General features: G+C 34.1%; 1 protein-coding gene across 5 annotated transcripts in view; it reads right to left on the reverse strand.

The window, feature by feature from the left end:
• EDEM3 (ER degradation enhancing alpha-mannosidase like protein 3) overlaps positions 1 to 21,813 on the reverse strand; it is a 57,748-nt gene extending 35,935 nt beyond the window's left edge. For 2 of the 5 annotated variants that reach the window (XM_031937028.1, XM_031937029.1), the window contains exons 1-5: positions 21,421 to 21,811; positions 16,354 to 16,399; positions 6,830 to 6,930; positions 5,334 to 5,373; positions 902 to 1,014 (exon numbers count right to left, since the gene is read on the reverse strand). In XM_031937028.1, the coding sequence (XP_031792888.1) occupies positions 902 to 1,014; positions 5,334 to 5,373; positions 6,830 to 6,930; positions 16,354 to 16,399; positions 21,421 to 21,593 (473 nt within the window). In that variant the 5' untranslated portion in view covers positions 21,594 to 21,811. Of the gene's footprint in view, positions 1 to 901; positions 1,015 to 1,418; positions 1,509 to 5,333; positions 5,374 to 6,829; positions 6,931 to 16,353; positions 16,400 to 21,420 lie in introns of those variants that run through there. The other 3 variants (XM_031937026.1, XM_031937030.1, XM_031937031.1) reach the window with 3 other exon arrangements.
• Between the last annotated feature and the right edge of the window lie 677 nt (positions 21,814 to 22,490).

A 22,490-nucleotide genomic window follows, 5' to 3' on the forward strand; every position in this document is an offset into this window, starting at 1 on the left:
TAAGTAGTTTTTAATGTTGTTACTGTTTATATTCTTATCAATCCTAGAGTACATCATAACAATAGTAAATTAAGAATTTGCAGTAAAATATAAATGGACTAATGAGCTACAGGAGTTTCTGTAACTATACTGAGAACCTTCATTAAAGGATACCTAGATTTTAAGTCAGATTCACTCTGTATCTCTGGCAAAAGGATGTAGATTAGATTACAATAACAATCATAATCACAAAATAATTAGAAGCAGACAGTGTTTTCTAGTTATTTCCTAACATCTTCAAGGAAAACATGTTTTAAATATACAATGAGCACTTAATCTGTTTATAGCTGAGATACATACTGTAAATTTTTTTAAATCGGTAGATTATTCTACCAAGAGTTGCTTATGGCTGGAAATCAATACAAGTTTAAGAATAAACTGAGTATCTTAATTTTTTAAACTATAAAATGAATTTGTGGCACTTAAAAGAGCAAATATTATTTTCCCACTAAATCACAGCTTAGCCACAAACTAATGATAGATGACTCATATTCATATTGTAGTCCTTAATACTGGAATATGGTGTTCCTGATAGCAATTTATGATAGTGGTTTAAATGAGCTGGATGTGACTCAAAAGAATAATGCTCAACTTCCTGTCCACACAATAAGAGTATGAAAAATTTTTATTTCTTGTAAAATATGGTTATAATCACAAATCAAAGTCTTTTTGCTCTTTGTGAATGCTCCAATTTGAAATGTGACTGAAGCCTTTATAACTCAGAATTTTTTAAAAAGCCCTATCATTTTAACCTAATCAAGTGCCTTATTTTCTAACCACAAAAAATTGGAAACTATTAATTTCATGTCCTAAGTTTTTGTGATACAAGTTTACAGCTTTAACTTATAATAAACACACTTACCCAAGGACTCTGATGTTAGTTTCAAAAACTGATACAACTATATCATTATCCAAATTAACATCTCTTACAACTTTTCTCACAGCCTCTTCAAATTCTTTAGTTTTATTTAATACCTAGGAAAATAAAAACTTTTTCAACAAATTGCAGATTAAAGCATTCCGAATAAGTTACTAAAATAGGAAACTTTAAAAATCCAACAATTAAAAAACCTGTAGGTATCTGTGTGTAGTGCACCATACTAGACACTGAACATATGCTGACATGCTCAGATTCTTTATGAGAACATGAGATGGTAGAGGTTTAGGTGGAATAGCATTTGACCAAGTAAAAAACATAACCTACTGATGTTATAATTTCCTTAAACTTGGGTTTTCCAGGAACACTGAAAATATCAATAGAACTTAAAATATACAATTAAAAACTTGCCACTGAGTGATGGATTTTCAATACTCCACTCCCAATTTTTTAACAATGCTTGTTCAATATATGCCTTATAAAAAACAAGTCATTCTCTCACCATCAGCAGAGAGGACCTTCTTCACAAGAAGGTCATCAGCAATCTGCATGTTAAAACTTGGGTTGAGGAAACATTTCTGGATCCTAAATCCTACAGTTCTTGCTTTCATCACTCCTTGGTAAGAATAACTGTGTAAAAAAGGATAAGGAATACTGGCTGGAATGAGTATTTTCTTGGTTCCTCAGTATAGGCTTTGGAAATTATTCTAATAGGGCTTTCTAACATTATATAAGCAGCCTAGTTTTTTCTGCTCTACTTGTCTTCACATTTAAATCTTTGGTCCTAATTTTCTTTTAAAGTATCTTTTTTTCATTATTTTAGTTTTAGTTCTCTTGGGCAAATCCTAATCCTTGAATTCCTAGCAAGTCAATTTCATATAGCAGGAAAAAACACTGGTCTTTAGAGCACATGGATACATTATCTAAACACTTACTGGCTACATAATTTTGAACAAGTCATTGTCTGCCCTTAACCTTAAGCCTTAGCCTTAGTTTCCTTATTTGTATTTTACTCCTTATTTCATAGAGCCTTTGTGAGGAAAAGCATTTTGAAATACTACAAAAATGTGAGGTGTGATTAGTGTTACTCTGATGCATCATTACATAAACTGATGTCTGAATTTCAAAAGATTATACTAGAAAAACACATTTCTATATATAGGCAGCACATCCTATAAATTAAAAAGGGCCCAGGCCCAGATGGACGTATGTCATATAAGGGCCAGATCACTGAGACTGATGAGTTAGCCACTAAATGATCCCCCCCCACACACTCTCAGTAAAACATCTTAAGAAAATCTACTAATAAATTAACAGGCTGCAATTTATACTGATGGACAAAGTACACACACCAATAGCTTTGTAAATCATCGAAGTGTTATAATTCAGACACTTTAAAATTTTAATTTTCCTAGAAAATACTATCAAAGATAGTGACATCTTACTCAATTAATACTACAAGCAAAATAAATCTGGAGGGGGAAGGGGGGAAGAGGGAGGAATGAACCAAACAAAGAAACCCAAATTAATCATATTTTGAGACTTGTTAATATATTTGATGACTGTCAATCTCAAGCACAAGAGGCTTTTAGATTTTGATTGATTAAAGACATATCAAACTAAACCTTAATTTTGATTTTTTTTTTTTAATTAAGAAGCTTTGATGTTCTATTTTAGCCCTTTTTAGAACACTGGTTTTCCCAAAGCTATCTTCTCAGATTCTATCCCCGTTAGCCCACATTATTTTGTTTTCAGTTATCCTCCTATGATGTTTTCAATAAGAGCAAACACTAGAGTGGGAAATAAGTGTCCTCATTATTTCTTACTGTTAATTTCATAGTAACCTTAAGCATAGAGTCTAATTTAAAAATTCTACTAGCACAGAATCATTCAGTTAAAACTGCATCAGTTTTAGTACTACTTAATTACTAGTACTACTTAACAAACAGTGAAATGACCAAAGTAAAAACTTTCAGATTGTGTATAGCTTCAAAGTTGATAAAATTCTATCCAGATAATCATTTTCCAATACATAATATAAAATATTAAAAAAAAGTCACAAATTAAAGTCAAGGTGAAGTAGAATTATTAGTGCTTACATTCTGTCAAAATGTTATAAAACCAAATATTTCTTTAAAAATTAAACTGCTTTCCTGAAAATTAAACAACCAACACCACATGGTTAAAAGAGAGGCTTTCAATAGATTTTAGAGTCTTCATTTAAGACTATTTTTAAAAAAAGAACACTCAAACATGGAGTTAGGACATTTAACAACTACAAAATGGTCTACATTTTGTCTCAGGATAAAAATAACAGAAGATTCAAACCCTAATTTTTAAATGAATTTTTTATAACAATTTGAAAAATGTTATGTTGCTTGCTATCTTAGACTTTCCCCCTGACACTGCTTGAAGATGTGTGCCTATATATCCCTGATTCTCTAAAGGTCACCAAAGTTTAAAATTTAATAAAAAATTAGAGATTATTTAGTCAAAACCCCTTTTTACAGATGAGGAAGCTGAATTCCAATGGCAACATGACATTGTATGATGTCCATGAGTAATTATTTGTTATTATTCAGGAATGCTTCCTACCACTGAGAATTAAAAAATCTGATTAACCATTTTCTAGAGAGGCTCAACAATTTTGTGAGGAAACTATTTAGAAGGGGGGGTGGAGTTAGAATGAAGTTTTTGAACAGAGCGTACATGATACTTCAAGCTAGTATTTCTGAAAACTCATTAGGATATGGTGAGGATATGATTAGAGGGCATGTAAAACAGGGAAATATAGTAGAGATGAGATTTTCACCAATAATCAGAGGAAAGATATACAGGAGACTTACTATCTTAAACCCCCCTGTTGCTAATCCTACTCATCACAGTCTTATCGATTTTTATCCTTTACCAAAGGAGAATCTGTTCCGTTCCACCCACAGTGACAATTCATATCTTTTGAGATATTCTTTGCAAAATTTATTCTCCTCTACAAAAGAAGTATCCTCAAAGACTACTGAAACAAACTAGAAAGGATTACCACTCCTGTTTATATATTTTATAAAACTATTCAAATTGAGCATCTAAAGACCTAATTAGATTAGAATTAGGCTCAGGAGAAAAAAGTGGAGATGTAATGAGTTAAAGAAACCCCAAAGCAATAATTTCAACAATCATTCCAGAATTTTTTTTTTTTTAGTCACTATATGGAACATTATCTCAAAAGAAAAAAAATCTCATCAAATTTAAAAGGATGAAACCTGAAATTTAACAATGCAGGTCTTAAGTTTTTCCCATTTTTATACAGGGCACAAACTAAGAAGAGCAATCTAAGTGTTAATGTTAGCATCTGGTAATTTTAGCATGTGAAATTTAATTTTACTCCTCCAGTTTCAAATCCTTCTCCACCAAAACTTAAAACAATTTTTATATTAGACTTTCTTCTAGGGTGGGAAAATTAACTTTAAAAAATTTGTTCAGCGAGATAAATAAAGAATTTGGGGGAAAAAATTTTTTTAAATGTTTTAAGGAAAATAATAAAATAAAAATACTTGAGCTCTCTCAGAGATAGAAAAGGAGAATTTAACATTATTCTATGAGATACAAAATTGAAAAATTCTGTCATTTTCTCTATCTTAAAAAACTAAAAGACTCTTACTTATGTATCTAACTGCTAATAAACAAACACCAAACACCAAAAGGTGAGAATCTGGTGAACATTAGTCTTAAACCCAGGTCTTCTTAACTCCGTGTTTCCTCTCTGACACACACTGATTTATATGACACAAGAAAAGTCATTTAGTTTTTCATCAACCCAGGCATCTCTAAGACTACAAAATGAGTAAAGAGAGTTTCTTTACAGGAAAGTTCCCTATATCAATGAAATAATAGGACTGGCCCAAAAGATAAAAAAGATTAACTTTGAAGAAGTTTGATTTAGTGAGGAGAAGGAAGAACAGCATAAATATATTACTTTAAAAAGACTGATAATTTTATCATTTTTCATTATCACTAGGAAGAGTGACTTCTGGATAGAAACAACTGAAGCAGGGCCTAAAATTATTTTCTTACATGACGAACAAAAAATCTGTGTTTCCTGACAATGTAACACCATATGTTTAAATTAAATCACACACAAAAGTAGCTGAATATATCTCTTCAATATTCTGAATAATTTCAAGGGACATTAGAGATTGATGGATATCTTATCCAATTATGGGGACACTAAAATAAAAGATTTACTTAGAAACAAAGGTCCAAGAGACTAAGTATGGAAAATCAAGTTCAATCCTCAATGCTACTCTCTGCTGATTACTTTATCATCTCTATCTTTATAATACTTTAATGCGCATATATATATATATATATGTATATATGAAATTTATAGAATGAAAAAAAATCCAGGAAGGATCAAACCTACCACAAGAGTGTCCAAAGTATCAATCAGTGTCAGGGAAAATCTAAGAAACAAGTATAACCAGATATAGAAAATTAGAATCCTGAATGTCTTATCCATATACAGTAGACTCTTTGTTATCTGGCATTTTATATACCAGCACTCTCTCATAACCAGTACTTTTGTAGTCACCTTTTATACAATGATAACTGATGTTAATAAAGATAAGCCCAAAACAATGTAAGACCATAAAATACTTCAACAAAGATTAAATTGCCAGTGAAATTAAAGTGTAAAATTACCCAGACATATTCTAATTCTATGAATATTCATCATCTGTGTGGGTAGATATAAAATATTTACCAGAATATTTGATTAATTAGAAAGCCCATTTGTGACCCAATCAAATAAAAGTTTATTATACCTCATTTTAAACTAGTATTTTGAGAATTTGGATTCCTATCATTTAACATTGCATTGACCTATCACAAACAGAAAATTTTTTTCTTGAGTATTTTGTCCTCAATCATTGTAGATCAATCCAATTCCTGATTCTTGCTCCTAGTAAGAAGGAACAAAACAAGCCAAAAGAAACAAAACACAAATACAAAACATCTGTCTAATTAATTAAAAAAACACACACACAATGAACTCAAAGTATGACAACATTTGAGAAGCAAATACAAAAGGTTCTGTTATTTACCAATCAAAAGTCAGTCTTGAGTTGCATTTTTAAATGTTAGTGTACCTATTTCTAAAAATTCTGGTTTTACATACACAGTATGCTTATTTATCCTAAAAGACTTCAGCACTAATTTTATTCTCTCCAGTTTGTTTTTTTCCATTGGGAAAGATAATTTAAAATGGAAACCAAATGCACTTATCACAGTGTGCATGCATCTTTCAAGGGCTTATTTGTTAGAGAACCCACAAAAAGATAAGAACTATCTTTCATTTTACTTGTGGAAAGCAAATATCTTAAATATAACAGTATTAATAATGCTTTATAATAACAATTTTAGTTTATGATAGGCTAATAATGCAACACTTTGATTTATTAAAGATCATTTAAATAAAATGCTCATGCTGTTTTCTATCCAATATAACAACTAACATTTTGACTTTGAATCTGGTTCAAATCCATCCCATGGTTACATAGGTACTGTTTTTAAGGGCTGCTATTCAAACTATACATTAGCTAAGTAACCTAATTAACAGTTATACAAAATAAAAACATAACTGAAGCTTGAACGTTTTCCCAAAAACATGGCAAGAAATGAAAAATATTATATTCATAAAATCATTTAAGGATATTTTAAGCATATCTTGCATCGCCTAAGAACAATGATCTGTTATCTTCATACCAATCACAAGATTTAATATTTCAAAATACACCATTCATGGGCTTCTATTTAAATTTATTAAGATGTCAAAAGTTGACCTGAAAAATCAAACATTTTGCAAAGGTCCTAAAAGTGATCTAAGCTTTGGGTACAAATAAAACTTAAAGAAATACTCACTTTCCTAATGCATCATCAACATCACCCCGACTTGGCTCCTGACCTCTAACACGACCCCGGCAAGTTAAGGGCATGAGTTCATCAGCTGGGTAAGCATGTTCCTGTAAGAAAAATCAACTGAATTATTTAGAAAACCAAGACAGAGAACACACCATGTAACTAGTGCAACCTATCTAATGTTTAAGTACATTTAATCTGGAAACAATCAAAGCTACTATTTCTTTCTTTAAAAAAAAAAAAAAAAAAAAAAAAAGCTATTATTTCTATAAAATAAGGAAATCTGAACTGGCATATTAGATATCAAATATGGCCACATACCCAATATCATCTACTCAGTTGATGCCCAAACTTACCACACCATATCCATACCAGACTACCAGAAAAATGTCCCCAGTTCCTAAGTGAAGTTCATTTACTCACCTCAACTCTTGCTCTGAGCCCAAATTATCTTAATCAGAGAGTAAATTCAACTATATAAATTCTAGACCAGTGCAAGTAAATTCAACTACCCAATGTTTATGTTTCCTAAGACCACCAGACCATATCATGCTTAACATGCTACTTAATTATTAACCTAATTTTGGCATCCTTCCTAACACCTTACTTCCCTATCCCTCGAAAGTCTACATTTTGCCCTGAGTTCAGGAATCAATCAAATCAATAACACTATTACCACTGCTCTAAGGAACATCATTTGACTGTTCTATGATCAACTCACTGGGGTATGCCCTTCATTACTCCCAGAAATATATTAGTTTCCTCATTAGCATGCAAATTCCCAGGGTTTTTTCCTTTCTCTATGCTTATTCCTAGCATTTAGCATATAAAAAATGCCTTTATTCATTGAAATACTTTGTTTCCCCCCAAAACAAGTCTCAAGTTTTAGTTTTGAAGGAAGGAAAAAAAAAATCTCCATAGCAGCTTCTTCACATGACCTATTTTAGTTTTTGGTCTCTTTCCCTGTAATATGATGATGACCAGAAAATTAGGCACCCCCACAAAGGAGCCAGGAAGACATGGCAATCTATATATGTTGATCCCTGGCTTGCTTTTTTAGCTCTTGATTTAAAGGACAGCATACAATTCTTCATACAGAACCTTACTACAAGAAAAAAAATCAATACTGGACAATACAAACATGAGAAGATGATTTTATTTTTTGCAGATGCTATAAATATATGTTAGAATTCTACAAAACATTAAGACAATAATATGGCTTACATTTTATACTTCTGCCAACATTTTTTCACTTTAAACAATGCAATTTTTCAAAACTGTTAAAGATACAACTTCTTCCCTCATATAAAGATGAAGAAACTAAGGCTTCATAAGGTCCCAGGATCACACAGACTGGTAGTTGTGGAAGTGATCTGTGCAAAATTAGCCATATTGCAAGTGGGAGAGTTGGACTCCATCCAGCATTCTTTCCATTGCACCCTATAATAACTTGTCCTAGGATAGACATTAAATGGCCAGCCTAAAGAAATGGAATTCTCTGAAATAGAATATTATTGTTCTATAAGATATGATGACATCATAAGAAATGATTTCAGAAAAGACTTACATAAACTGATGCTGAGTGAAGTAAGAAGAACCAAGGGAACATTGTACACAGTAAGAATAAGATTATGTGATGATCAACTATGAAGGATTTGGCTCTTCTCAACAATGAGATGATTCAAGATAACTCCAACCCAGGACAGAGCTTAGGAACATAGGGAATGGAAAAAAAGATAATAGTAAAAGAACCTAAGAATTTACAATAAGACAAGCAAGAAAACAGCCAAGTTGCTTTATAAGGAAACTATCCAAAAGGAGATCTACAGTGTTGATAGCTACATAAAGAATGAGATCATGAGGACTAGCAAAAAACCACTAGATTTAAAAATTGAGTTCCTTGGCAACCTTTGAGTGAAGATCACTAGAACAGCAGGTTGAAATTCAGATAGGAATCAGTTGAGGAGTTAATAGTGGTCACACCTATTCAAATTCACATTATTCATTGTTATAATTATATAATAATATATAACTGGCTCCAGCCCAAAAGAATATGCAGTGCAAATGTGAATAATAAAATTCCTAATTTGTACCAATCCAAAACCAGACGTAGAGGCAGCAATGTAAACTACTCTTTCTAGGAATTTAGTAATTAAAGAGATGTTATATAGGAAAAACAGCTAGAAGGAATGGTAGGACAAATTAATTTACTTTTAAGGATAAGAGAGATCTGAGTAAAATGGTCAATGGAACAAACACCTTTTAGACAGACATGAGCAGAAGGGTAAGGCAAGAAAAGTCTCATTATTCTCTGAGATTAGAGGAAAGGAAGAAAAAATAGGTAAAGACAGATACAAAAGAGGAGAGCTACAAGAACTCACAAATGGTTGTCCCAAAATCCTCTATAAAATAGGAGTTAAAATCATATGCTGATAGAGGATGGGGATAGGGACAAAGTTAGGGTATCGAAAACTAGAAAATGAAGAGAAGACATTAAAAGACCATAGCATAGTCATTTGAGGTTAAGAGAATATCATATAACCAATCATAGATAATAGGAAGCCTGTTTTACATAGATAACATGAACTTATGGTGTACTCTGTAAAGAACTTCATGACTTCTTCCAACAGTGTCCAACAACATGAGCAGAAGAGAAAGGACCCATCACTTAACTAGTTGCTAAATTTAAGGCTACGAAAGTAAAGCCACAACAAGAAAGCTGGAGTAGGAGAAAGTCAAGGGCTTTAGAGATCTAAAGGCATAAAGTCAGAGAGAAAATAAAAAACAGGTTTTTAAGAGAAGGGGAATAGGGAAGGCAGAAAGACAGGAGTTGTGATCAAAGAGAATTTCAGCATTCATTAGCTTAGAAGTGAAACAGTCTAGATTTTGGTTTGATCTAAGGTCAAGATTTTAAAGTGTTCTAAAATAAATGTCACTTAAAAAAACAAAATAATACAAGCAAACAAACAAAAAAAATTTATCAAGGGCATGAGTGGAGGCTGGGATAGAGAAGAGACAAGGTATGCTAGATGCTGAACTCACCAGCTAATTAATTAAGATCAGCAGATGACCAACAAGAAGGATCTAGGCAGGGTGATATAAACAGATGAAGTTAACTTAAAAAGTGGAGTGGTTCCTGGATACAGAGAGCAGCAGGTCTGGAAACAGCAGGTGAGTGATATTAGCACTTCCCCCTAATCCAGACGTTGAGGGGTGTGACAGAAGGAAGAGCCAGCACAGATTAGGGTGCTAAGGACTGAGTTGTTTTCTAGGGAATGATGTTCTTAACTAACAGAATGAAGATTCCCGAGCTATAAGAAATTGAACCTCATCAGCCTGTTTCACATAGGGAAAAATTTAACACATTTGATTAAGATTTTTACCCCAATATATGTTTTTTAAAATGCCATTGTTTAAAAGGAAAACTGTATATCTAACACTCCTTTCCTCCAAGTACCTTATAATTTGTTAGTTTTACCACGTAATGCAGCTGCTAAATTGTAAATGCGTAACTATGACAATACTGCTCAGTCAACAAACATTTACCAAGTATCCCTAATATGAAACCCTATCTAGACAGGTACTGGGGAGTCACAAAGTTTAGAGTAAGAGGGTTCCCTGCACTCATCAACGTGCATGTCTTTTACCTATTACTTCCCAGAACCTATTAAAGACAAATTATACCTGTTCCACAGTGATCATCATTTTTCATTCCCTTAATTTCTCAAACTTTAACCATATATATAAACATTCAAAAAGCAAAGACTACAAAGAAATCAACTTTTTCCAAGTTACTACTGCACTTTGAGAGCTGCATAAAACTTCCACAAAAATGTAAATTCAAATCCACAATCCAATTCCAAAACATTTACTAAGCAACACTATATGCTGATATACTGTTAGATCTAGGGTTACAAAGAAGAAAAAAAATTCCTCTTCCCAAGTGGCTAATATTCTATAGGAAGTGAGAAGGGATACCAAATATACCACACAGAAAAGCAAATTTGAAAGAAAAAGAATGGAGAAAAGGAATAACATTGTTTAATAAGAAGATATACTCCTGGCTGGCTCAGTTTTCTCATCTATAAAATGAGATTGGGATGCAGAATAATAGCATCTATCTCCCAAGGTGGTTTCAAGAAACAAATGGGATAATATCTATAAAATTATTTGCAAACTTTAAAGTGCTATATAAATGTTAGCTATTATTAGCTATTACCATGCTGTTCAGACCTGTGGTGTTCCTCTGTTTAGGGAAAACTCCTTGATGGAAACTACCTTTCTCAATGCAGATCAGAAATTGTCCTGTAATTTGGAGTCTTAAAGAGTTGCTTGGGCCAGTGAGAGGTTAAATGATTTTGCACAAGGTCAAAAAACATAAACAAACAAACAAACAAAAAAAAAAAAAACTAGTATGTGTCAGAGATAGGACCTGAATATAGATATCTGCTGAATTAATTTCCTTATCCATTATTCCAACCTGATTCTTTATACTACAGTGAAATCCTTTTTATCTAATCCCCATCTTTCAAAGACCCTGCCCTTTTAAATCTTTTGTAGGAATTAATGGTTATCAAATCATTTCCAATGGAGCAGTAATGAACTGAACCAGCTACGCCCAGAGAAAGAACTCTGGGAGATGACTAAAAACCATTACATTGAATTCCCAATCCCTATATTTATGCCCACCTGCATTTTTGATTTCCTTCATAAGCTAATTGTACAATATTTCAGAGTCTGATTTTTTGCAGACCTGCATTTTGGATTTCCTTCACAGGCTAATTGTACAATATTTTAGATTCTGATCTTTTTATACAGCAAAATAATGTTTTGGTCATGTATACTTATTGTGTATCTAATTTATATTTTAATGTATTTAACATCTACTGGTCATCCTGCCATCTAGGGGAGAGGGTGGAGGGTAAGAGGTGAAAAATTGGAACAAGAGGTTTGGCAATTGTTAACGCTGTAAAGTTACCCATGCATATAACCTGTAAATAAAAGGCTATTAAATTTAAAAAAAAAAAAAAAAGAAGATATACTCAGGAAATCCAAGAATTTAAGCCATTAAGCCTTAGAAAACAGCAGTCCCTGCAATGAGAAGTTAAAAAAGAAATATAGGAAAAAGAACAAAAGCCAGGCACTGAGATATTATACTGTAGCTATGAGGAATGGCAAATACCTGAAGTTTTGCTGTAACTGCAAAGCAATTAACAAATTCATAATTTGCTTTAACAATTTCATAGAATTGCAGAATTTCACAATGGAATGGAACCCCAAAGGCAAGCAATCAATCCATAAGTGGATTAAAATCAAATCCTTTCTACAACATATCAAATAGTTATCCAAACAGCTACCTAAAGATTTTCAGCAAAAGGCAATTCACCCCATCCCAAGACAGCTGTCCATGTTAGATTTTACTGATACCTTTAAACTCTGTAAATTTTACTTGTAAATAATTCCTTACAATCCAATCTACTAAAAATAAATAAATAAATAAGAAAGGCAACAACGAAATGCCAAAAAAGTAAATATCAAATGCAAATCCTAACATTACTCAGGTAAGAAAAAGCTTAAATAATGTTAAATTATCACAAAATGAAATAACTAACTTCTGAATTTGCTGTTAAAGAAATATTCTTTTCTTCTTGTCATGATGGGGGATAAAAGCATTATCTTCTCATCAAGTTAACCATACAAAAAAAGCCTGATTTGTTTTAATTCCACTGCATACGTGGCAAGTAAACATCCTTATTAGGTTGCTAAACATTCAGACTATTTGAAGTAATATACTTCCTCCTAACCAAAGTATTCCTACATCTGGAGAAAGGAAAAGGTTACTTAATTTCATCATGATGCAATGTGGATAAAATACATTACTGTACAGTCAGAAATAAAACAGCTGATTGAAGAGTTCTGTATATATTTGGATAGCACACATGCCTGATTGCAAGTAATAAATATAGTAGTCTCCACATTCATGTCTAAATCTACTGGGGGAAGTATTAAGAATGGGACAGGATAAGAAGGTAAATAGCTCTGCTCTGCACCACTAAAATCAGAGTAGAACCAATAATCAGGTTCTTTTTAAAGCCTACACCAAAAGCAAATCAAAGTCAAAGAATTTAATTTATTTTATAATAATGGTAGTCAATTTTTAAAAGTTGTTATAAAAATATAAAACCTATATAAATTTTAGTAACATATATGTTAAATATTTATACTCATGCAACATACAGTAGCTGTTGTTCTTCCTCCCTGCTCAGAAGAACTTCAGGCATTTTAACAGCAGAATTTAATTGGTGTTATGTGGGTTGTTGATAGTATGTTGGACCTGGAGGCAGGAAGTGCAGAGTTCAAATTCGAATTCAGGCATTTACTAACTGTGGGACCCAAAGCAAGTTACTTAAATTTCCTCATGTATAAAATGAGCTAGAGAAGGAAATGGCAAACCACTCCTGTATCTTTGCCAAGAAAAGCCCAAATGGGACTACAGACAGTAGTACACAACTGAAAATGACCTAACAACAACAGCAACTAACTAGCTGTCAACGTTGAAATATAGCTATTCCAAACTGTGATACTATATAAGGCCTTCTAAAATCAAATGAGAGAATTCATTCAACAATACTAAGATACTTTCTGGCAACTTCTTGAAGCTACTGATTGAACTCCATATTTATTTTTTCCTTTTTCACTACTAGGATTACTATAGTACTCTACTGTTCATCATTCATATTCACATCATAAGTGTGACCATGTACATGTTTGTACATACATACACAGACACACACATACACGATGCTCTTCCTGCATATGACAACTATCATTCCTTTGGGACTGATACAGCATATCATTGTATGTTTCAGGAATGAATAGAAGCATTTAAATTGAAGGGCAATCAAGACTTTCAAATCCTTAAAATTAAATATTTTAGCCTGGTTTAATGGATAGGCTTACTCCAAATGTTTTTCAATATTTCAATAAACCTTAGTATTTCTGAAATTTGCAGACAGTGGGGGGAAAAATCTTTATTTTCACAATATAAAGTAGCTCCCTTCACTTCAGGCTTAATTTTCTAAATTAAAGGAATAATGACCAAGTTTTCATTACAAACATTGCAAAATTTATCACAGGGGTGCTTTCTGCTAAACAGGTGCAAAAGATGAAAACTGAAACCTCAATATGTTAAAACAGGAATATAAACCACAGTTTATAAAAACACATAACCACTCCAACAATCCTTATTGAAAAGGTAACTTGCATATTTATATATGTATCAAGCCTCCATTCTGACAGCTTTATACTTATAAACCCAAGTAATCTTCTATCACAAGATATTATTTCTCCTGGCAAATATCTTTTAAATATATAACCATCCCCTCCAAAAAAAAAAAAGTTTTAAAAAGCCTCGTATACTTTTTAAAAGGTTAATAACTCATATTTTATGTAAGACAGAAATTTAATCTACAATAATAAATAAACGTACCAAAGTTTAACACTGTATACAATATGTTTCAAGTCTAATGAAAAAAAATTTTAATGTTACAGTAGCCAAAAAAATAATCATGTCCTGTGGCGGACAGAACTAAAATCTAGGAAAAGAAAGTCAATAACTACTATAAAACATTTTGTTTTGTTTTTCACACATACAATGCAAATTATTTAAGTTTAAGAATTAATGAGGACTTTACAAAGAACCTACATATACCAAAACTTCCAAATTCCATTTTATGTTCTAAGTCAGTTTATATGAAATACTTCCTTAAAATGATGTTGTTAGAGAACAATTATCACACATAATATAACCAGGTTTTTACACTACACATTGATGTAAAGAATTTCTGGGAACATGAATGAACTCCAGAGTCCTTTCAAACATATGTTAAAAAGCTGTCAATTTTAATAGTTATGCTAAGTTGAAATCTAGTGTAATAAATTAGAATCTTAAAACAGTACAAGAGAACACTATAATTTTAGGTGATTTGGTGGTCAAGATTGATGTACTTTCTAATTATTAGCTGGCTATGGGGGGATCAACTAAATACAGTCATTTTATAAAATAAGCATAATTATTTTGATATTCAATGTCTTAATCATTAGAACTATGAGCTTCTAAACTAATCAGGATAGGTTACATAAATGATCAAATTTCATTTATAAATCAGCATTAAGGAGGGAAAATGAATGTCCATACTAGCTTGTTTGAATTGTAATTAGTTGCTTGGGTTTTATTAGTTTGTTGGTTGAAATGTTAACTTCCTATTAGAGACTACTTAAACTGGCTAAGTGGAGCTGTGAAAAAAATAGGATAGCTAGAACATAATCTAGGAGTCAGAAGAAGCTTTAAATATTATTCTAGTCCAATATCCTCATTTTATAGATAAGGAAACTGAGATTGGAAGAGGTTAATTTTTTCCAAGTTCACATATAGAGTCAGCAACAAAGATAGGCTTCAAACTTAAACCTGATTTAAATCTTATGCTATGTTCTTTGTCAGCCCAAGTAATCAGCCACAGATTGCCCACAATGAAGAGAGGTAAAAATAAAAGTTTGACAGGCTCAAGAAATTACTTGAAAGCTGTTAAAGTATTTAAAATATGCTTCTTCCTTGCCCAAATCAAACTGCTTATTATCAAATAGCAAAAGATAGTTATTGAACACACAATCTGTACCATCAGAGTTTATGACTTGGGAGAAAGACAGGTGAAAAATATCAAAATCCACTGTCACAAAACCTATATATATTAGCACATTCAAACAGATACACAATCCTATTTTGGTTAATGTTTAGCTGACAAAGGACCAAGAGAAACAAATTAAGAAGCCTTCAAGTCAAAATAAACCTAAATCAACTCTGTGATGGGGCAATATGGTATTACACCAAATTCTTTCCCCAAAAACACATGTATATATTTTAGAGATAACTGTAAAAGCAAATTACATCCTTCACAATGCAAAGGAAAACACATACTGAAAGTATTCTCAAGTATAAATCTGAAGATCATCTCTTTCCATTTATATTCATATTGACTTTTTTCAATTTCAAGATTTTTATATTAGTTAATACAAGTAGTTGCCAATGAAAAAGAATTATCACCTTCAATCATCAGTAACAAAACAAATACATTTATAAAGACAATAAAATGTCCAGGCTCTACTAATGATGACAATTTAAACAGGGGCTGGTTTAACCACATTAAATGACCACATTAAGTTGGTTAATCTATGGAAAAGATGTGCAATTCTTTTTAAATGACTACATTTTAAACATTTTAGAAACATAATTTAGAAAAAGTCCAATATACATAATTAGCTACATTATTACATGAATACATTAACTATTTTTTTCTATTCATAAAGACTCTCTAAACATCTTATTTCATTAGTCCATTTTAAGTTACTCTGTGTGTGTGAAAATAATAAAATTTCATTTAAGTATTCTATAATTCAACTCTATCACTAACTTTGAACAGTTTTCCTTCCAAAAAGCTTACAAGATATATGAAAACAAATATTTCACTTACCATATAATTACCATAAGCATGATCAAACATTTCCAGCACTTGATTCCTATTTTAAAAAAAGTACAAAATGGAGAGGAATAGTAAGTAATCAGGTTAACATTCATTTTTTATTTTAAAAATCTTTCAGAAAGATACCAGAAATTATACTGTTCCCCAATAAAACAAACAAAATATTTGTTTAATTTAGCTATAGGGAAAATAAACAAAGACAGGCAAGAATAAGGCAGGCAGTATTTTGATACAATCAAGTCTCCAATATATATTCCCCAAAACAATAAAGGTTTTGCTGACCTATTTCATAAAAATCACATAATTTTGTTACCCAAAGGAGAATAAGCAATTATCTAGCCCAGTTTTTCTACATGTACCTACTGTACCAAACTCTGGTGTTCCATACAATGTGGGTATAAGGATCTAGAAAAAAAGTTTTGATCTTATTGACATAAAATTATGCACATACATTTGAAATACATTTCACTGGAGTTCAGCTTTTTTTTTTTTTAATTTCTCTACTCTCACATTTATCCTAGCTATATTCCATTCTTCCAGATAACCATTTATGGGTTTTAACAAAATCTAAAAACTTAAAAATGTTCTACAGTTCAATTAGTTTGGAAAATGCTGTAGCCTAAGCCTTATTTTCTACAGAAAAGAAAACCAGAACCCAGAGGGAAGACTTGCTCAATATCACAGAAATTCCAGATATTCTTATTCTTAGTCCAATGTCTTCCTAATGAATCATGCCACCACTCAATTTTTTTTTAAATTTTAATACTTTAAAACTTAAAGGAATTATGTCACTTATCTGTTTGTTACAAGAAGAAGAAAAAAATACCAGTAGAAGAAAAAGTATCTTTTAGAATTATTTATCTTTTTAGTTGAGGGACAGAGAAAAAAAAATTGTACTTATAAAAATTCAACTTCAATTTCAACTCTCTAATAAAAATATAAATAATTTTTTAAAAAATACAAGAGTATGTTACTATCAACACTCTAGCTTTTCTCCAAAATTAATGAAAATAAGGGCCTTATGTGTATACGTATGTATATCTCAACATATTTTCGAGCAATTCATTATATGGTCCTTTTCTAAATAGCTGTTAAACAAATAAAATATATTATTTCCACCTCTAAAATGAAATGCAAGTATTGAAGGGATCTGTGTTTTGTCTAAAAAATTAGTTAAGTCACAGGAAGGATAAAGATTGCTAAAGTTTCTATATTTCATTTACCTCGATACTATGAGTACCTTCTTGCTATCATTTATACCTGATATAGATGTAACATTTTATATCACTTCTTATCAAGGAAATTCAATATATTTATAACAATCACATGAAATGATCACTTCCTCCCCTGTCAGTATTTTCTAAACCTTCCCTAATCTAGCTTTTTAACTCCATCATTTGGATAAAACTGTCCTCTACAATATTAATAAATCTTTTAATTGCCCAAATGGTTATTTCTCAAACATCCTTCCTGACACTTATGGTCACCTCCATCTAGATTTTCTCTCTTTTCATGGCATAGTTCTCTTTATATACATCCAACCACTTCTTAATCTCTCTTAAAGTTTTTTCACCCATATACTAGTCACTAACTTTAAGTGTCTCACAAAATTCTGTCCTAAGCCTTTTCTATCTACCTAGATTGCTGATCTCATCAGCAGCAATGAGTTCAACTATCAATCTTTATGAACTGCATAAATAAAAATTCCCAGATCTTTATATATCTAGCCTTGGTATCTCTTCTGAGCTTTAGGCCCACAGCACCAACTAACCCTTGAACTTCTCAAATGGGATGTTCTGGAAGCATCTCAAACTCAAATTTTCCAATACAGAAAACATTCTCTTTTCCCTAAATCCTTGCCTCTTCTCAACTTTCCTACTACTGCTGAGGACACCACAACCCTATTTTCCTAGTCACCCCGGCTTACAACATCAATGTTATCCTCAACTTCTCATTCTCTCAACATCCGATCTGTTGTCAAATCTCATTGCTTATACCTTCATCATTTTTTCTATCTCTTCTTCAACCAAAAGGCACTCTCATTACTTCTTGCTTAGTCTATAGATAAGTCTATCCTCACTCCAATCCATGCCCTACTTAAAATGCCATGTTATTTTTTAATAACATGGCTGACAGGTGAACCCCCTCTCTCCCTCAAGAAACTTGAATGATTTCCTATTATCCTCCCAAATCAAATATATACTTTATTTGATATTTAAAACTCTTTATATCTTGGCCCCTCACTCTCATCCACAAATTGTACAGTCCAGCAAACCCTAGCCTAATTACAATTCCTCAAACAAAATACTCTTTCCCTGTCACCAGCCATTTCTCAAGCCTGGAATGCTCTGTCCCTTCAGTTGGATCTTTTATGTTCCCTGGCTTCAATAATCTACTCAAATTCTACCTTTTCCAAGAGGCTGTTGTTCCCAGTCCTCTCTAAAGTTAAATACCTTCCCTTTTAGAATTCCTTCTATCTACTCTCTAAGGACTTTGTTATCTAGTCAGTTGTTTACATGATGTTCTCCCACATTGAATGTAAGTATATTGGGAGCAGGTTCTGTCTTTATTGCCTTCTTTTAACCCCACCATTTAGCACAGTGCCAGAACATTAATCACATCCTTAGAAAACACTTCTAATTAAAGTACCCACCTTCAAAGGTATGGAAAAAACTAATGGAAAGAGGCAGATAAATCTTTTTTTCTTTACATTGTACTGACATGAAATTAAGTGCCCCTTTCAGATGTTTAACCATTGGTAATGATAAGGCTGGAAAACCAAAAAATTCTGATTTAAAGATTAGACTATAATAACTAATATAATCACTTTTTGATCTGTGAGGTGAACAAATTAAATTTTGAGTTCACTAGAAGTTAAACAAAGGAAACAATTTTAATATTCACCAAGTATTTTCTGATATAAAAAACCTGATATGTTGGGATCATTTATTATAGTTTGTTTAGTAGAAATTAAGTGTTTTAAGAATACTTTTATATTCCCTTATACTATTGATTTAGGATCATTCTTTTTAAAAGAACTTTAGACAGGTGGTAGTGATTGATATCAATGATATCACTGACATCAAGAAAGGAATATAAAAACTTCCTTTTCTCAACCCAATCAATGAAAAAAAATTGCTAAAAACCTGTCAAAAAAAAAAAAAACTTTCAATAGGTGGTATTTAATAAACTCAAGCTTCACCCAGAAAGCAAAAGCTCCATCTTTTAAAAAAATAACATTGTATCACATTCTCCAAAGAATTCAAATTAAAGATCACACCCAAAATGCAATGGAAAGATAGTGACAATGAATAAACCACAAAACATTATTAAGAAAGAAATGTGCAGAAGGAACAATACAAAGGAATTTATCAGAAAATTCTGGGGAAAAGTGTGCCAGTCACACAGCAAGAATGAGGGAGGGATGTGAATGATACCAAATGGACAGCTCCAAAATATCAAAAGTATAGATAAAAATTCCCATCTTCCCTGTGGAGGATTAATACCACAATATGGCCAAGAGTCACATTAGATGAAGAGATGGTTTAGTTGCTACCATGGGAGGAGGTATATATAGGATCATGTGATCATAGATTTGGAGATTAAAGATGTCTAAAAGGTCATCTAACAAATCCCTCATTTTACAGATAAGGGTAAGAAAAGTGCTCAGGAGTGAAGTGACTTGCAAGGTTACAAAGGCAGCAAGTGACAAAGGTAGAATTTGTTAACAGGTTTTCTGACTCCAAAAACTGCTTTTTCCCACAATTCAATGCTAACTCTCAAGGTCATACAGCTAATCATAAGCAAAGACAGGGCTAGAACCCAGATGCCCTAATTTATAATCCAGTGTTCCCCCATCCAACTCCCATGCATTTAAATTTAAATCTCTTATGTTCTAAAAATCATTTTTATAAATAAAAGTTTCCCTGTTGGTAAATCACTTGCCAAATTCATTACAGAGGTAGAACAGATTTACACTTCCATTAATGTCAAAAGATGACATTTACACAGGTGTTTCAAGGAGTCTACACATGAAGAGATGAATCACTGTATGTAACACCAACCTATGAATTGAAGTAACTTTTCGCAATGATATTCATGAGGATTCGTGTCTCCATCATCTGGATGTAGGATGATCATTTTTTCTCTTAAAACACCCTATAAACTAATTATGCACTATTACTGGCATTTAAAGAAACGAAATAAAGTGTATCTCCAGGCCTAGTTATGCAATCTTATATTTGAATGCTACATAAGATAAGGCAGGATGAATTAGCATAACACTGAACTGATGTGACTTGGATTTCTTAAAGAACTACAAAACTTGAGATGAAACAACAAAAACGGTTAGTATTGTATCACTGACAAGCCTTTCTGCTGAACGTTATTTAAAACATAAGATCAAAGAAAAAGAAAAAAAAAAAACCTTACTAGGACGTTTCTGAAATGAAAGTCTTACTTTTCGTAAAACGTAAAAGGGATCCAATAAGACTTGAGCTTTGTTTTAATAAGACTTTGATATGTTTTGCCTCTAAAGTGGAGAAAGAATCTCTATCTGTAACATTAAAGGGATATCCAGGCTTCCAAACTGCCCACCAGCTACTCCCTGTGCAGAGAGCCTAGAACCCTCGGGGGAATATTTCTGCCAGGCGGATAACTGGGTGGGAAGGGAGTCTGGGAAAGTGACAAGCCATGAAGTGCTTGCTGGGGAAGGGTTCGTAGCCGGACTCGGAGAGTCCGTTTTCGGCTGTCGGGGCTGTGACTCGGGCGGGGATAACGCCGACAGCGCGGTGTGCCACTAACAGGTGCGCCCAGGACTGCCCGACCGGAGAGGGGCGGCGTTTCGCACCCTAAGAACTAGTTTCCCGGAGGTCCGGCCCGAGACCCCGCACTGCCCCGCGTCCCCAGGGAGCCTCCTCGCTCTCTTTCTCGCCTCCCGCCGGCCGCTTTCCGAGAGCCCCGGCGGCCCCCTGACCGTCCCCTCCTCCCGCACCGGCCAGCGGGCCCGGGGCTGCTCGCAGCCGCGACCCCCGAGGAGCCCCCGGGGCGGAGCCTTACCCGAGCCTCTGCTTCTCCTCCTTACTCATGGGTGCGGCTCCGGCCGCCAGCACGGAGGCGGAGGAGACCAGGCACAGCGCGGCCGTCGCCACCAGGCTCCATCCCGCCCGCCAGGCGGCAGGGGACCCGCAGCCCGGACCGCCGCCTTCGCCGCCGCCGCCGGCTCCGCTCATGGCCCGGCCGGCCGGTCCCGCGCACGCGCAGCAGCTACACCCGGCCGGAGGGACACATAGCCAGGCTGGGGGCTGGAGGCAGACCTGGGGGAGCCGGGCCTTGGGGCCGGGGATGCGGGGAGGACTAGCGTGCGCCGGACACCGAACTGTTTCCCAAAGCCAGCGGAGCCGGTCGCCCAGCGCCAGCGCCGCCGCCCTCCACTCTCAACAGCCCCAGGAACCCCTCCCCCAGCTTTCCGGTGGCGTAGTCTAGGAAACCGCCTTCCCCAACGCTACTTCCGGGTGGGGCCCAATGACGCTCAGGGTAAGGGCCAATGGGGACCCGGCACGGACGGGGGCTGGACGAGAGCCGGCTTCGCCAAGCGCTAGTGAAACGTGGACAAAAGGCGGGATCGGGGAGGGGCTTCTCTCTTCCAACCCGACTAAATCCGCAAACGAGGGGCCTGATGTCGCGAAAATATTCGCGCGAAAACCACAAGTCCCAAAATGCACTTCTTCCCTTTCCCCCACCCTTTTCCTTCCCAGCCCATTCGTTCCCTCCTTTGCCTCTGGCGGGGGAAGAGCCTGGCAGCGTTTCTTGCATCCGTGCTGCGCGTTGCTCTCTGGGATATGTAGTGCGAGCACTGACAGGTCGGCCAACATCGGTTGTGTCAGCCTTCTGGGCTCAGTCACCTGCAGCTCTCCGGAGCTCGGAGCTCGCCAGGGTTCTGCACGTCATTTGTTTTTTCTCTCCCCCATGACTCTGACGAGGCACTAATTCACCCAACAGATATCTGAGTATCGTTGAGCCCAATGGAGGATGCAATAAAGTTAAAAAAAAAATTAATTAAATAACACGTTCTTTGCCCCGAGGTGTTTATAAATCTAGCTGAGCAAGCAAGACGTTAATAAACACAT

Source organism: Sarcophilus harrisii, chromosome 4 (genome assembly GCF_902635505.1).
Source record: "Sarcophilus harrisii chromosome 4, mSarHar1.11, whole genome shotgun sequence".
Lineage (NCBI taxonomy): Eukaryota > Metazoa > Chordata > Mammalia > Dasyuromorphia > Dasyuridae > Sarcophilus > Sarcophilus harrisii.